The 16653-nt window shown below is 45.7% G+C and overlaps 1 protein-coding gene across 1 annotated transcript; it reads right to left on the bottom strand.

The window, feature by feature from the left end:
- Nucleotides 1–3302: 3302 nt before the first annotated feature.
- LOC127326097 (NPL4-like protein) lies at nucleotides 3303–4873 on the bottom strand. Its single transcript, XM_051352955.2, has one exon. The coding sequence runs from the start codon at nucleotides 4643–4645 to the stop codon at nucleotides 3410–3412; it is 1236 nt and encodes a 411-aa protein (XP_051208915.1). The 5' UTR covers nucleotides 4646–4873; the 3' UTR covers nucleotides 3303–3409.
- Nucleotides 4874–16653: the final 11780 nt, after the last annotated feature.

Here is a 16653-nt window from a genome sequence, read left to right as displayed (position 1 = left end):
GATTGATTCCTACATGCCAAACTTCGCAATTGACCAGTACAGGCTGCCAATTTCCGGATGGAGATGAACTCACACAACCCATTTCTTCATCTCAGCCACAGAATGTAACCTTAAATAACTGCAGAGCAACCAAATTCATCTGCCAGATCAATTTGTAAAATCCATTCATGTAAAATTCAACAATTTGTACAGTATGAAGCAAATTGTCATGACTCAAACAGTAAACATTAACTTCACTGCTATTTGTGGGAATTGTGCCAAAAGCTCCAAAACTGAATCGTCTCAGCATTATTGTTCAAAACCAACATTAGAAGCAGAGAACAGCTACTGGAGAACAGTTAATTTACAAAATTTACTGCTGCACCTTCAACTCTTATCGTTAGCATCCGAGACAAGAATTATGGTATTGTGGGAGGTAACAGGTTAGTGGTCAAAAAAACTCCATTAGAGAGAAATACTGAACATGCTAAGTTTATCAAACCAATTGAAATATTCCTTGTCATAATTGGCAATCTGGTTTCTAGCTTATAGACATACTTTTTAGGAATGTACGAGATAGCTAGTCACTACTCACTAACAAATCGAATTTCATTAAACTCATGTAGTTATATGCCTCAACTAAGGGATCATGCATCACTCTTATTAAGAGACACGCTTCCTGCTGCCTCAAATTGATGCCATTTTTTCTCTCCACAGCATCAAAAACAATACTTTGAACGCTAATTTTAAAGAGAATATTAACATGTTAGTAAAATTGTTATTTGTGGCTAAACCAGTATTTGAGGTGAATAGTCATGCCATTTTGATCGTGTGTTCGGTTATCTGTTAAACATCTAAAGTGAACAAAAGTGGAGAAAATATAGTGCCCACAAAGCATATATGTACATATAGTTTGGACCAACCACATCATGTTAGACTGTTGGTGGATAATGGCCAATTACATGTACAAACTAAATAGACACAGAGATACGCTGAGAAAATACTTCAGTAGACTGCCTAACACTAGAATAATCATCAAATAAAACTGCAATAACTGCATTCAACAAGATAAAGTAGTAATATAAAACAAATATAACATGCATGATGAACATGAAAGAGGATGCACCACCACATATGCACAAAAAAGGGGTCATGGGTTTCAGAGGAGCAAGGAAAAAAATCTGCATTGCCAGAAGGAACTGGGAGAGTACTGAGGAGGTAAACTGAAAGCAAGGCAATTAGATTGAACTGGAAGGCAATCGTGGAAAAGGGCCATGGTGTTTTCGCTCTCATGTGCATATGCTCCCCTTTACTGAAATGCATTTTAAACATATTTGGAAATGTCATATCTCCACATCCTACGTGCTAACAAAGTTGTTGCAGCAAAACTCGACTTTTTGTGCAGCCCATGTAAAAAAGACAAATTTTGGTGCTAAAATAAGGCATTTCTCGAGATATTTTTTGTCTTTTTTACACAGGGCAAAAAAATGTCGATTTTTAGCGAAACTTTGAGTGCTCACATAGTATACATGCCAATTTTTTCTCTGGATTTTTTAACAATTCGAAATTTATTTTTAGATAAAGAGAGCATACGCACCTGAGATCAGAAATGCATTTCCAAATCGAAAGTGCACATTTAATAGAGAGGATAAACATCAACAAATAAAAGGGAAGGTAGGTGGTTAAAGGCATGAGGAAGAGAAGAGAAAGCAAGGGCTAGAGAAAATATCCAAGATACAGCCTACCATCAAAGCAAGAAGGTGGCCAGATTTGTAGAGAACATCTTACGATCCTCTCTTGGAAAATGGTGCTTCAGAAACAGCAGTAAAAAGGAAAGCAATGCATTTTGTTCAGATATCTCAGCATACATACAGAATGAGCTTACCTGATCAAAAAGTTCATCACAACAGCGTAAGTGACCAGAATATCATCCTATGTATTGGTGCAGAAGATCAAATGCGGGCATGTTCATCACCAATGCCTGTTTCTTGAAGCAAAAGAAGCCAACCAATGCCATTCCAAGAAAAGACAAATAGATACAAGGGATGCATCAACAGATATATGTCAACTCCCAACTGTAATTTGAAGAGAAAAAACTCTTTTTTACATAACATTGGGAAAAGATAAAGAAAACCACACCTACTGTCAAATCTAAAGAATATCAGGAACAGTATATACTGATGATTAGTGTACAAATAAATAAGATGCATACTCAGACCATTAGCTGGTCAGAGAAACAAGTTACCCAGGATTGTAAGCTGGTTCCAGACCATACCAAAGAAATAAAAACACAGTCTGCTAATAAATCGTAACACAAAGGTGATCATGACTATTCGGATTTAGATTAACTTAAAAAAAAATTAGTTTCAAAACTGGAATTAACACAATACATTAGTTTTCCCAGTCATAAATGGAGACGCTCTCAGTAGGACTCTCCTAATGAGAGTAAGAGGAACAATTATTCTTAAATTTCAAACAAATTCATCATTATGTTTTGTTGCTTTTAGCAGAGATAATAAATACTGAATTAAAGAAATAGAACTAGCTTTAAGCCTTCAAATGTACCTGTTGAGAAACCTATTTCACATTTCAGTTGGTTCAAAGTAGTTTTTAATGTAGTTGTCTTCAACTTCCAACTTTTATGTATCTTGTGGAAAAACTGCACTGCTATTGAACTAAAACTACCATTAGACAATTCTTATATATGTAAATAGGCATGCAATAGGGAAATTTAGTTCAACATTACAGAAAGAATTCGTCAGTCTTGGTGTTCATTGTTTTATTGCATGTATATTCATGTAATAAACTTAGAAAGTTTGAACCTTTTTTTTTACATGTACATAAATGAAGCTAACAGTAAACCAATTTGCAGGCCACCATCTGGCTAAAGAACATAATGGAATTAGATACCACTAACAGAATTTTGTTTTTATATGATAATCATTGCATAAAATGGCATCAAACAAGTATTGGAAGAGAAATACTATAGAAACAAAATCGCTATATGTTGAAGAGATCATCCGGCAGCAAAATAAACAAGGGATATGACACTTTATCAGCAAAATAAACAAGTTTGTGTCTGCCGATTGGAGACAGTTTATGTCTGCTGATGAGAACAATATCAGCCAATCTGACATTGAACCATGGTCATCAACCAAACAAGCCACCAGCAGCCTGTGTGAGTTGTGTCGATGAAAGCATCTGCTATTATAAGAGTATTCTAAGTAAATTGTCTTGTCACCCTCTAGTTGTTCCTGTTATGCTAAAGATAAATATAGCTGGACTGTGAGTCTGTTATAATAAAAACAAAACTGCAAGTGAACTGAAAAGGGAAACACTAGTTGATGAAAGTAAACCAAATAGTATACACACGACATGATATAGCGAACTAAATGGCACAATGTGTCTTGTTTGTGGCGAGCAGATTACATTATGTTTGGCCAGCCAAGTACTCGATGAGCAGCTGGTAGCCCTCGGGCACCTCGGCTTGGAGCCTGACGCACGCAGCTAGAGCAGGAACATCCGCTTTGACATCCAGCATAGCAGTGGCCTGGAGAAGCAGGTGGAAATCCGAGATCCGCTTGACGAACGGCAGATGCTTGGCGCGGTCTAGGTGTGCCCTGAGCTTGGTTGCCAAAGGAAGTCCACGGTTCTCGATAGGGAACCCCGTGGAGAGCGGACCCTGGTGATCAGAGATCTTGACGGGCACGAGGAAGAAGTCGTTGTCGACCTCCATGGTGTCCTTCCCTCCGGCGATCACCTCCTTGCGCATCTTGGAGAGGCGTGGGTCGTCCGAGTCGCCAATCTCCGTCTCCAGCACGCCGTCCTTGAAGAGCTTGACGCAGACCTCGCTCATCTGGAAGGCCTCGAAGTGCACGTCCCCGGAGCCGTCGTCCCCGACCTCGAGCTTGACGACGGCGGTGACCCACTCGGGGATCCCGCCCTCCGCCTGCAGCTGCGCGGCCTGCACCACCTCGCGGCTGGACATGGTGTACTCGCCCGTGTCGCTGGCCTTCCTCCCGACCGCCTGCGTGAAGACCAGCCCCACCCGCCGCATCCCGAGCCCGTCGGCGATGGCGTCGACGCGGGCCTCCTCGGTGGTGTCCCGCATGAGGTGCAGCACGTCCTCCGTGGCGTCCTGCGGCGGCTCGTAGATGAAGTCGACGAGGACGTCCTTGGTGTCGGCGTCGACGCGGCCGTAGAGGAACCCGGCGCGCTTGACGGCGAAGGCGAGCGACTCGGCGACGTAGAGCTGGAAGGCGTTGGCGGCGTCGCGGTCGAAGGAGGCCTGCGAGCAGAGCGGGGACTCCTGGCGGGTGACGCGGATCTGGCGCGCGATGAGGTCGTCCATGGTCATCTTCTTGCCGAAGGAGCCGGCGGGCGCGAGGGCCCGGGGCGGCGGCGGCTGGGCGGAGCGCGCGGCGGGCGGGTAGGAGAGGTACACGAAGGAGCCGTTGGCGAGCGGGAGGGAGGCGAGCGGGGCGGACGGATCCAGCGGGGCGGCCTGGCCGGCGGGGAGGAGCAGGGCCGGGTCGAGGGAGAGGCGCTGCAGCGGCACGGGCACGGTGGCGGTGGCGGCGATGAGGCGCTGCAGGTCGGCGACCGTGGCGGCGCTGGGCACCGTGATGCGGTCGGTGCCGTCGCGGCTGCGGATGCGGAGGATCATGGCGTCGCGGCGGGTTGGTTCAGATCTTGGCTTGGCGTCGCGGCGGCGGATTGGTTTGGTTCTTGGCTTGGGTTCGGCGGTGGGATCCTTATAGTGGTGGGGGTGAGGAATCGAATCCGTGTGGGAGGGGAGACGGCGGCGGAGCGGAGAGGAGAAGCAAGAAAGGAGGAGGAGTCGGAGATGGGGTTCGCTCCGGGTTACAGGGTTCAACAGTTTCCGGGTTCAGTTCGCCTCGAATCTTCTGGACACTTTGTATACCCAGACTTTTCCGAACCGATCCTTGAGACGGACAAAGGATCCCCTGACGTAGCAGCTCTTGACCTTGAGTCGCTGACCTGTGGGTCCCACCTAAATCTGGGACCACTGGCAGGGAAAGTCAGGGTTAGGGACGTTAGTGCATCCAATATTTTTCCACATAACATGTGTCGTTTCTTAATCCCAAAGCAGCAAATCTTCCCTTCTCTGCTAAGCCACCTCTGTAAAATTGTTGCACACTAACACTAATCCTATTTTTGTCCTTTATATTTTGCTGTGATGTTTCCTTGTTTAGCATCCGTGTCGTGCTTGTTGGTTCAGTATGTTACGTGCACCTGATTCATGTTCTGTTCCAAATTGCACAAAAAATCATTTAAAATCGCATTCTCCCTTCGATGCAAAAATAATTATCTCAGATCTAGACAAAATGCTTCGTAAATCTGCCTACATTCATTAAACATGTGACCGCTAGTATGGGTGAGAGGTAATAGAGTAAATTGAAACGATATCAATAGAATAGGATTTGGTATCCAAATGAATGAACCTAATTCAACTATGAGGATAAGAGAAAAATATCATACGAAAATCATATTTCGATGGAAATTATGTCGGGAAGGTGAAGTTTTCTAGACATGTATAAGTTCTCGGTTTAAACTAAAAATTCTTTAGATGCCGTGAAATACCAAATTGAGCAATGGGTAGTACCAGACAGTAAATGCTACTCCTTCCGTTCATGGAATAATAAGTATTAGTAAACTCAAACGACTTATATTGGTGCACATGCAAGTGTTATTCATTGCTGAATTTGTCTTTTACATAACTATAAAAATGAATATGAGTTTAAACTTGCAAATCTGAATGTTCCTGTAACATCATCGTCCCAATATGATGCATTTTTTCACAGTTTTCTTTGGAACTACTAAGTATGGCTTTCACAAAGTTTTCACCATAATGTGGTTTTCGTTGAATACTTTCAAACAAGGGAAAAGCTAACCGAAAGCGCCGCATAGATCAGCCTCCCGTGCGACGTTTTTGTTATAGCAGAAAAGCGCATCACGCCCCTATAGAAACGGAAGCAGCCACACCGCACCCTATTTTTATTTACTCTGTTTCCCCATCCAAGCTTTCCTGGCGCACACACATGCCCAACCTTATCCATGACCACCGTGGGGAGCACCGCTGCCGGGAGGCCGCCGTCGAGCACCGGCGAGGAGAGGCCGCCGCCGAGCGCTGCCGCGGGTGGCGCCTCGCCGGGGGAGGTGGAGGAACGCCGTCGGGATACCGCCGCGAGCACCGGCGCGGGGAGGCCGCCGCCGAGCGCCGCCGCGGGTGGTGCCTCACCGGGCAAGGTGGCGGAACGCCGTTGGGAGGCCACCGCGAGCATCGTCGCAGGTGGCGCCTCGCCGGGGGAGGTGGAGGAGCTCCGTCGGGAGGCCGCCGGCGAGCACTGTTGCGGGTGGCGCCTCGTCGGGGAGAGGTAGAGGAATGCTGCGGAAGACTCGAGAAGAGGACGTTGTCGCCGCGCCCGGGGAAGGTGCAAGAACGCCGATGCCGGACGTGGTAGCTACGCGCAGAGAAAGCATGGACCACTTCGGAATGGAGGAGATGTGCACCGGCGTCTCTGGTGTCTCTCTCTCTCCATGGGAGGGCCTTTGTGGAGTTCTACCAGGTGCTTTGTATGGGATGGCGTATTGCCAGGATAATTTAGTAGCAATTGCCATATTAGTTTAGTAGTGATTGCCCGATTAATTAGTAGGATTTCAAATTAGTGGAAATTGCCAAATTAGTTAGATTTAGCTGCCAGATTAATTCTGACTAGTTGCCTCATTAGCCCGGTGACTTTTCATGTGTGGTTATAATCTGGCAGCCGATTGAAATTTATCTCGTAGTTTTTCTAGTTAATTTGGTAATTGTAGCTTACAGTTCATTTGAACCGCTGGTCTCTAGGACATGTCACGGTCATGAAGCTAGCAGCAGCGACGAACTTTGTGTGCTTTTTCTTTGCTATTTTTTGAGCATCATACTGCATCGTACAATTTTTTTGCAGAATGGCAATGGGCAGCAGCACAACATATGCATGTGCGTTTGTTTTTTCGGAAAAAGCTAGACAGGAATGCTATGTGCGTGCTTTTGCTAAATGTCAATGAGGACTGCAGCGTGAGGCTCTGTGTTGCGAGCGCGCGCTCACTAATTAAAAGCCAACAAGGTGGGAACGGGACAATCCGCCGCACAGACCATGCGTTGGTGCGGCGCCGCCATGTAGTGCTGTCCTTCAAACAAATGTGTGAAGTTGTGATCTTTTCTATGCGATTACCAAGGAGGCATAAAAATGCCCATATACCTAAGCTCTTTCACGTAGCTCGCTCCAAGAACTCTTTCAATTAGTATGTATTTTTTACATCAACCACAATAATAATATATTGCATCTCATAACTCATCTTATAACAAAATATCAACCATCAAAACATTACTTAGACGATCACAAGCAAAATATCAACCATCAAAACATTACTTGACGATCACAAGCATGATAGACATCTGATATGATACTAATTAGTGAAGATTGGGAGAGATGATACATGTTGCTTCCACAAACCCATAGAATAGAGGTGGAGTATTCCATCTTCGTCATGAAGGCGATGATGGTGATGTTGATGGAGGAGGAGCAGCCAATGGGGGGCGACTCTAGTGGAGTTTTCCCTCTCTACGTTCGCAAAACCTATCTGTTTCACGCTTTTCGCCTCTCTCACACAACTTCGTAGATGCCAACATATGTATAAAGATGTGTGTGTGTTTTTAGGTCAAGACAAAGGTGTGGGCATCGAAACCGACGCGAAAGAGGTGCCATGGCCCAAGATGGGCCCCATGGAGCGTGCCCCGCCATGTGACCTCTCTCCTGGCCAAGAAGCTCGAGCTCCCCTCTTTTCTAATCATATTGTTGTATTTCCCAAAAGAAATGGCGTGGACAAAAGTTGGGGTCCATTTGTTGTCCGGAAGATCCCTAAATCTCCCAAATACGCAAAAGAGGTGTTTCCTACAATGTTAAAAACTAACGAGAGGGGACTTCGTTGCAAATCCCCATAAATCAATGTAAAACTACTAGGGAACCTCACATATCATACACATATCATGGAATATCATACAAAAATATACCAAAGTTCACTGATACATTTCCAATGTATTAGCACTTCGTGAGGAAGAAGGACGATGACAACGACAACCTCCCGCGATGGCTAGGGAAGCAACGCTAGGAGGAAGGAGGCGGCGAGGTGGTGGTGGAGGCCAGCAGTGCTAGGGCGATGGCGGTTGCTAGGTTTTGGAGAGGGGGCACGACTCATGTTGTGTTGCCACTTCCTCTCTCACTCTCCTTTTAAAGGGGGTCGTCCGGCTGGGGGAGAGGCGTCTAAGACTGGGACTAGTCCGTACAAACTAATTTGGGGAGGGAGTCGGAGTTCATCTGAACTTCTCCCTTCCCAAATTGATTAGGAGAGGGCGGTTGTAGTCCAGATAGACTCTCCCCACTCCCTTGTGCCAGCTAAGCTAGGCACATGCGGCCCATGGCCCAAGGTGCCCATCTAGGCCTACCCCTTCCGAACCCTTCCAACTTTCCAAAAATACTCCGGACCTTTCCGCAACATTCTGGGAAGTTACTAGATCGTTCTAGAAACTTCCATAAATGCATGAAACCATTTTAGACATTCTCTGTAATATTCCAGACACCTCTGGAACATTTCGAGACTCTCCGAACAACTTTCAGAACTAGTTCTTACTATATCTTATATCGCACTCACATTCTACAATATCGTTGAACCTTAAGTGTATGGGTTTGGATATATGCGGACATGTCCAGAACAACTGTCTACGACAATGATTGATGTCGAGCTCCTGATCACTGCGTCAATCCCCTCATATAACACGAAGATCTTAGTCGTGTGAACCTTTCGTATTATTATTTGATACATATCTTATTGCTCCTTGATACTTTACATGGACCAAGTGAAACTTAGGTTATCCTTGTTACCCGGCATGTACTGCTTTACTCATTCCACATCATTGATGTTCCTGTGACATACCAACTTAGTCACATGTCCGACCAAACGATGATGAACAACATTAGACATGAGTGGGCACCCTAGATTGTATCTTCCCATCCACTACGAGGAATATGGCTATAGGTGCATCAACGTTAGTGGCGTGCCTAGTTTTACCCACGCTACTGGTATTAGCTATAGTGTGTGATAAAAGGACACGCTACAACCCTATACCAGTAGCGTGGGCTCCTTAACAACACGCTACAGGTAAGTGGAGCCCACATTTTTGTCCAACCTAAAAGTATCTGTAGCTTGGGTTTTATGGCCACGCTACGGATAAGTTTATATCTGTAGTGTGTGGGTTAGATGGAACCTATTGATAAATTGGGGCCCACCTAACTGATGCCTCCAAAAATACCAGTAGAGTGGCTTGTCAGCCCACGCTACAGGTAAGTAGTTACCTGTACCGTGTGCTTGTTTTAGCACGCTGCTAGTATACTCAGATCCACTTTTAAGGCAGCCACCTACCACACCCTCCTTCCTTCTCGATTTTAGTTGCTTTTCCTCCTCTTTCCACCTCCTCTTGAGCTCTCCCACCTATTGTCCTTCATTTTCTCTTGATTCTATCTAGTGAAATAAATAGATCAACATATATGTAGCAAATCTCTCTCACTTTTCATAGCTATAAAAACAAATCTATCTAAGCAGATCAAGGTATTTTATCACTCTTCCCTCCATAAATGATGCATTAAGTTGTACCTCTCATAAGTTGGTGGTCGTCACTACATTGGCCATCACTCTCTCTATGCATGAACATGCATGGGCAACTCGCTTAATGCTCGGTGAATATTTGGCTTGGTGGTCGAAGAGACATGCATCCAGAAATTTGTAGTGTTGAAGGACGACAATATGCAAGTTGGCGGCAGCACCGTGTCTTCGCCGCTCTACGCCCACGCGTGCAGGTCGTCGGGAGCAAGTCGAGCTTCGTGACCATGAGCAGTTTGCGGGGAGTTCAGCTTCTACTTCCAGGTCATTTGGTGGGCCACACACGCGACGGCGATCAGGCGCGCCAAGGCGGCTTTTTATGAAGGGGATCCCCGGTAATGCCTACCATGAGGGGCTTAAGGTTGACGGAATCCTGCATGTTAGCATGAGACATCGGATACCAAGCAAGCAAAGAGCGAGATTTACTCTTGATGAGGTAAAACTCTTACTCCTGCTTGTCTGATCTTGATTATGGGTGAAATCGATTACAATGGGGCAGTCGATAGACTGCGTGGTGGTAATCTCACCGGAAGGCAAGGTTTCTAGGGTTTGGTGTATGCGTGGTTGTATGTGATTGTGTGGGTAGGATCCTGAAAGGATCGTATGCCGCACCTAGAGGGGGGTGAATAGGTGCTAACCAATTTTTAGTTCTTTTTCAATTTAGGTTTGACACAAAGGTAAATTCTCTAGATATGCAACTAAGTGAATTTACCTATATGACAAGGTTATCAACTAAGCAAGATATAGCTACGCAATATATAGGAGATAGAATGGGATAGAGGTAACCGAGAGTGGAGCACGCGATGACACGGAGATGATTCCCGTAGTTCCCTTCCTTTGCTAGAAGGTACGTCTACGTTTGGAGGAGTGTGGTTGCTACGCAAGCCAAACCAACAGCCACGAAGGCTTCACTCAGATCTCCTGTGAGCAACGCCACGAAGGCCTAGCCCACTTCCACTAAGGGATTTCCTCGAGGCGGAAACCAGGCCTTTACAAGGTTCTTGGGGCACACATCCACAACCGAATTGGAGGCTCCCAAATCTGTAACAATACAACAATCAACAACAACACATCAACACAAATCAACTAGGGAACCAAATAGGAACACTAGCATGAGATCCCTCAAACAAATGAGGGGGAAATGAAAATTGCTTCGGTGAGGATGTAGATCGATGGCTTCTTCTTCGAATCTCCAAAGATCAAGAGCTTTGGTTGGGGGAGGAAGGAGATCTTGCAAATCTTGTGTTTCTTGAGGTGGCTCTAATGGTGGTGAAGCTTGGCAGATTTCTTGTGCAATGATTGAGCAAAGGGGGAAGGAAGAAGAAGAGGGGTATAAATACCCCTCCCAAAAATCCAGCCGTTGTGCCTTCCGGGGGGCCGGATAATCCGGCTTAAGTTAGGGCCGGATAATCCGCCCCCCCGGATAATCCGGCCTCCTGGTACAAAACCAGGACAATGTCCGGGCAAATGTCCGGCCCCTATACTGATCTGCTTTTCTTCAGGTCCTTAGCCATTTTTCGAGGGGCCGGATATTTCTGAAATGTCCGGCCCGGATAATCCGGCCCTGGGACAAAACCAGGACAATATCCGGGCAAATGTCCGGCCCCTATACTGAGCTGCAATTCCTCAGGTCCTTAGCCGAAATCCTGGGGCCGGATATTTTGGAAATATCCGGCCCGGATTATCCGGCCTGATGAACTTTTTCTGATTCCTTTTTGACAGCATCGACCACATCAAACACACATACAAATGTATCTATATAATCCCTGTACCACTTTAAACAACCATTAGTGTATCACATACATTGACATCAAACACTCAAAACATAATATGAGAGATGTTCTTTCAATCTCCCCCTTTTTGGTGTTTGATGACAATATACGGATTTGCAAGAGAATCATTATAGAGACAAGCATGATGGCAAAACATAGAGGCACTCCCCCTACATGTGTGCATATAAGTAATTTGCATTTGAATACAAATACACTACACATAGGAGCAAGGTGCCTCAACACAAGAGGTATCCAACATGAGCTCTAACAAGAGACATATACATATATGAAGTTGAGATATGGTGCTAGAGATCATACCCATGTGTAGATATATGATACGGAGATATAGCATCACACATAATATAATAGTCTTGATCTCAACATATAGAAATCCGAAAACCATAACAATGTCTCACACCACATAGCACATAGTTTTAAACGGAACACAACCAAAGCAAATAGTTCAAATAAGAGGGAACACAAGCAATAAAGGAATGATAAACGCATATGCTTGTGCCCAAACCATGCAAATCCCCGAGAGAGTTCCTAATAGAACGCTTCTCCCCCTTTGGCATCGAGACGCCAAAAAGGGGACAAGCGCGATGCTACTCGCCCCATGGGGATCACTCGGAGTCATCATCATCATCGGACTCTTGCGTCTCTTCTTCTTCTTCTTCTTCTTCTGCTTCTTCATCAGTGTCAGGTGCATCCGGAGAACGGCGAGTGAGACTGGACCTCTGAATGCAACTATCAAGATCACTCCACGGAACCTGTGCGGAATGCCACCCGCTGTAACCTGGGTGAGCTAGAGGCTGAGGAGGGGGTCCTTGCTCACCACTGAGCTTGTGCAGAATAACCGCCTGAGTATGCTTAATCTCAGCCCGCTCCCGGCTGGCCGCAAAGTTCTCCTTATGGATCTCAATGTTCATGCAAAGGATGTAACGCTGAAACCAACTGAGCCTGTTCAATTGTTTCTTCATAGCAGGGAGGTCAGGATGGCGAGCAGGAGCAAATCCACTAGAACGAGCAGCACCCATGAAGGAGTCAGGTGGAGGTACAGCAGAAGAGACAGGCTTAAGCTTGTAGGCCTTCTTGACAGAGTGATTCATCATAGGGTACCCGCTCAAGTCTTCACCACTCACGCCCGCAGTGTTGTTGATGAGGAGCTGGATGTAGGGCGCATAAGGTATAGTGGTGCGGGAGACCATGGCATCATGAATCTCGTGGAAGATGTAGTCCATGATATCAATAGTGTAGTTACGTTCCTCATTCTCATCACGAGCACACCGAAAGCTGAGGTACATGAGATCCACAAGAGTTCCCCGGAGAGCATCATTGTTACCACCACTAGGAGCGATGGTGGACCGAAAGAACCTGAGTAACTGACTATAAATGCTAAGCAGCCCCTTGGTCTCTCCCACTTTTCCAGCAGATGTATAGAGGTCAAACAGTGCATTCTTATCTGCCTTCTGAGGTCCATGGAGACGGCGGCCTCCTTCTGCAGGAACTCCAAGAATAGCAGCAAAACGGAGCAAGATGGCAGTACAGTGAGTGGAGCCAGACATCCATTCCATAGTACGGTCATCATCTTTCTGGATGGCCAAAGTGGCAAAGAACTGCTTCACCAACTCTGGACTATAGTCACATCGAATCTTCATCAAATCCTTCAAGCCCATCCTACCGGCCACCCAGATGGCATCTGCAAAGTGATCGTTGACTGCCAGAACTTCCACATCGATAGCTTGCATGGGACGTACTTTCTTCATGGGCTCATAGATTTCCTTATAGATGAACTCCTGTTCCATGCACCAGAATTTCCTGCCCTCTGTCTCTTCATCCCTTGGGAGGTCTTCATACCAGTTCTTCATGCGGATAGCAGAATAAGAAATAGGGTCCATGGTCTTGTAGTTTTCCCTTGATGCCTTGTTCTTGTGCCTAGATGAGGTTGACCTGCGAGGAGCGTTGGGCACGAACTCATCACTTGACCGAGACCTTGGGCGTCTCCGAGAAGTACCCCGAGAAGTACGACCTGTGAATAGCAAAGATGGACAGCAAAGAAAAGATAATGCTCATAAGTCATGTATGATACAGTAATGCACTCTAGAAACATACTATAAGCTGGTACAAGTCTAAAACAAGATAGATTGTATCAAAACTGCAGTGGCGATGAAGCTCCAGGCCGGATAATCCGGTGCCCCAAGGGGGCGGATAATCCGGCCACTCAGGATAATCCGGTCCTCGCGGGGGCCGGATAATCCGGCCCTGCGAATCTAGCAGATTTTGCAATCAACAACTTGTCTTGGAACATATCGGCCTTATAGCATGCAAGAGGAGTACACTACAAGCAATTTGAAACAACTAGACACCAAATCCACCAAGAAAATAGCACATACAAATCACAACACCTAGGGTTAGGGATTGTGAGTCATACCCGCTTCCATTGCGAAAGCTGCTTGGAGGAGGAGGTAGCTAGGAGGGAGGGGCACCCGATCCACCCAAAAACTCTGGGAGGGAGTGGATGGGGCGACTCCGGCGAGGAGGGGAAGCTCCGGCGATCTTGAGAGGAGAGAGAGGAGAGAGAGGCGCGTGGGGGGTGGTCTGAACCGTTCCCCCCCCCCCCCCCCCGCGGCCTCGACCTCAGCCCTTTCAAGATCAGCCCAGGCCGGATAATCCGGCCCTAGTTTAGGGCGGATAATCCGGCCGGGCCGGATTTTCCGGGTCGCCAGGGGGCCGGATTATCCGGTGTTCTGGAAGATTTCAGAACACCGTCAATCCCGCCTATCTTTAGTTGGTTATTTGCGGACCCATATGTGGTGCAATAGACTATCACCTCACATATAAGATGCATATTTACCAATAAGATGGAGCAACCTAGATCATCCGACCGAGAAACCTCAAACTCCAAGTTTTTATCAACCATGACAAATGAGCAAGATGGAAATGGCTTATAGATGAGTGTAGGCTTAGGTTTAGAAGACTCAAACTGTTAATGGTACATGATCACTCAAGTTTGCAAGATATGAGCAAATAAGGCCAAACTAGAGTGATTTCCCATAAGAACATGGAGTTGTCAAATAAAAGGCGATAAAATCCAAATAACTCCAACTCTTCACAAAGAAGAGTGTGGTGGCCTAGGCCACCATATATGAGTGTTGTGACATGACACCGCGAAGATATATCTTGGGTCCAAGCCACTACTCATCATTGAAGCTCACATATCAACATGATATTAAGAGAATGATTTCTTAATGTTGGCATTATGGGGGGAGGGATAGCTCAATAATTTAAACCGCACTCCCCCTATTTCCATGCCCACATCTAAACCAAATAAAGTTTTGAGACAAAGGTGTGTTTGCAAGATGGTCAAGCTAGACTCCTTGAATCAATGATATTTAGCTCATTCCTCAAATAAGAGAACCTTGCTTCATCAAGAGGCTTCGTGAATATATCGGCAAGTTGATCTTTGGTAGGAACATAGATAAGCTCAATATCACCACGGGCAACATGATCCCTAATGAAATGATTCCGAATCTCAATATGCTTCGTTCTTGAATGTTGCACCGGATTATAGGCAATCTTGATGGCACTTTCATTGTCACATAATAGGGGCACTTTGTCACAAATGACACCGTATTCCTTTAAAGTTTGCCTCATCCATAACAATTGAGTGCATCCACTTGCGGCGGCAACATATTCGGCTTCGGCGGTGGAGAGAGATATGCAATTTTGCTTCTTAGAAGACCAACACACCAAGGACCTACCAAGGAATTGGCAAGCCCCGGAAGTTGATTTCCTATCATCCTTGTCACCCGCCCAATCCGCATCGGTATATCCATTGAGAATAAAACTTGAGCCTTTGGGGTACCAAATACCATATCTCGGGGTATCAACCAAATATCGAAAGATTATTTTGAGAGCCATCATGTGGCTCTCCTTAGGAGAAGCTTGATACCTTGCACACACACCAACACTCAACACTATGTCCGGTCTAGATGCACAAAGGTAAAGCAAGGATCCAATCATGGAGCGATATACCTTTTGATCCACCTCTTTACCATTGGGATCTAGTGCAAGATGACATTTGGTAACCATAGGAGTGGCCACACCCTTCAACTCGGTCATCTTGAACCTCTTGAGCATGTCTTGGAGATATTTTTCTTGATTGATGAAGGTTCCTTCTCTCAATTGCTTGATCTCAAAACCAAGGAAAAACTTCATCTCTCCCATCATAGACATCTCAAACCTATCGGTCATAAGCTTTGAAAATTCATCATTGAAAGCTTTGTTAGTAGAGCCAAAGATAATATCATCAACATATAATTGGCAAACGAAAAGCTCCCCATTGACCCTCTTAGTAAAAAGAGTGGGATCGATTAACCCAACATCAAACCCACGGTCTACCAATAATTCTTTAAGGTGCTCGTACCAAGCTCTAGGAGCTTGTTTGAGACCATAAAGTGCTTTATCAAGCTTGTAGACATGGTTAGGAAAGTTGAGATCCTCGAACCCCGGGGGTTGCTTAACATAAACCTCTTCATGCAAAGGACCATTAAGAAATGCACTTTTCACATCCATTTGTTGTAACTTAAAGTTATGATGCGATGCATAAGCAAGAAGGATACGGATGGACTCAAGGCGAGCCACGGGAGCATAAGTTTCTCCAAAGTCAATTCCCTCAACTTGAGAGAACCCTTGAGCCACCAATCTTGCGTTGTTCCTCACAACATTTCCAAACTCATCTTGCTTGTTCTTGAAAATCCATTTAGTGCCTATAACATTGCGGCACTCCTTTGGCTTCTTTACTAAGGTCCACACTTTGTTGCGCTTGAAGTTGTTGAGTTCCTCGTGCATAGCTTCCAACCAATCCGAATCTTCAAGGGCTTCAAATACTTTCTTGGGTTCCACTAAGGAGATATAAGCATGATGATTGCTAAAGTTAGCCAATTGCCTTCTTGTGGAAACTTTTGCCCTTACATCACCAAGAACCTTGTCATGTGTGTGTCCAAGACGCTCAAGTTGCCTTTCTCTTCTTGCTAGTCGACGGGTCTCGATCTCCTCCTTGGTTCTTCTTGGCCTTGGAGGTGTCACTTGATCAACTTGATCATTTGGGTCCCCGTCTTGACCTTGAATTTGAGCTTCCTCAATTTCTTGAGATTGCTCATCCTCATGTACTTGATCTTGGACA

This window comes from Lolium perenne, chromosome 3 (genome assembly GCF_019359855.2).
Source record: "Lolium perenne isolate Kyuss_39 chromosome 3, Kyuss_2.0, whole genome shotgun sequence".
Lineage (NCBI taxonomy): Eukaryota > Viridiplantae > Streptophyta > Magnoliopsida > Poales > Poaceae > Lolium > Lolium perenne.
Note: the sequence above shows the minus strand (reverse complement) of the source record. Positions and strands in the feature narration are given on the sequence as shown.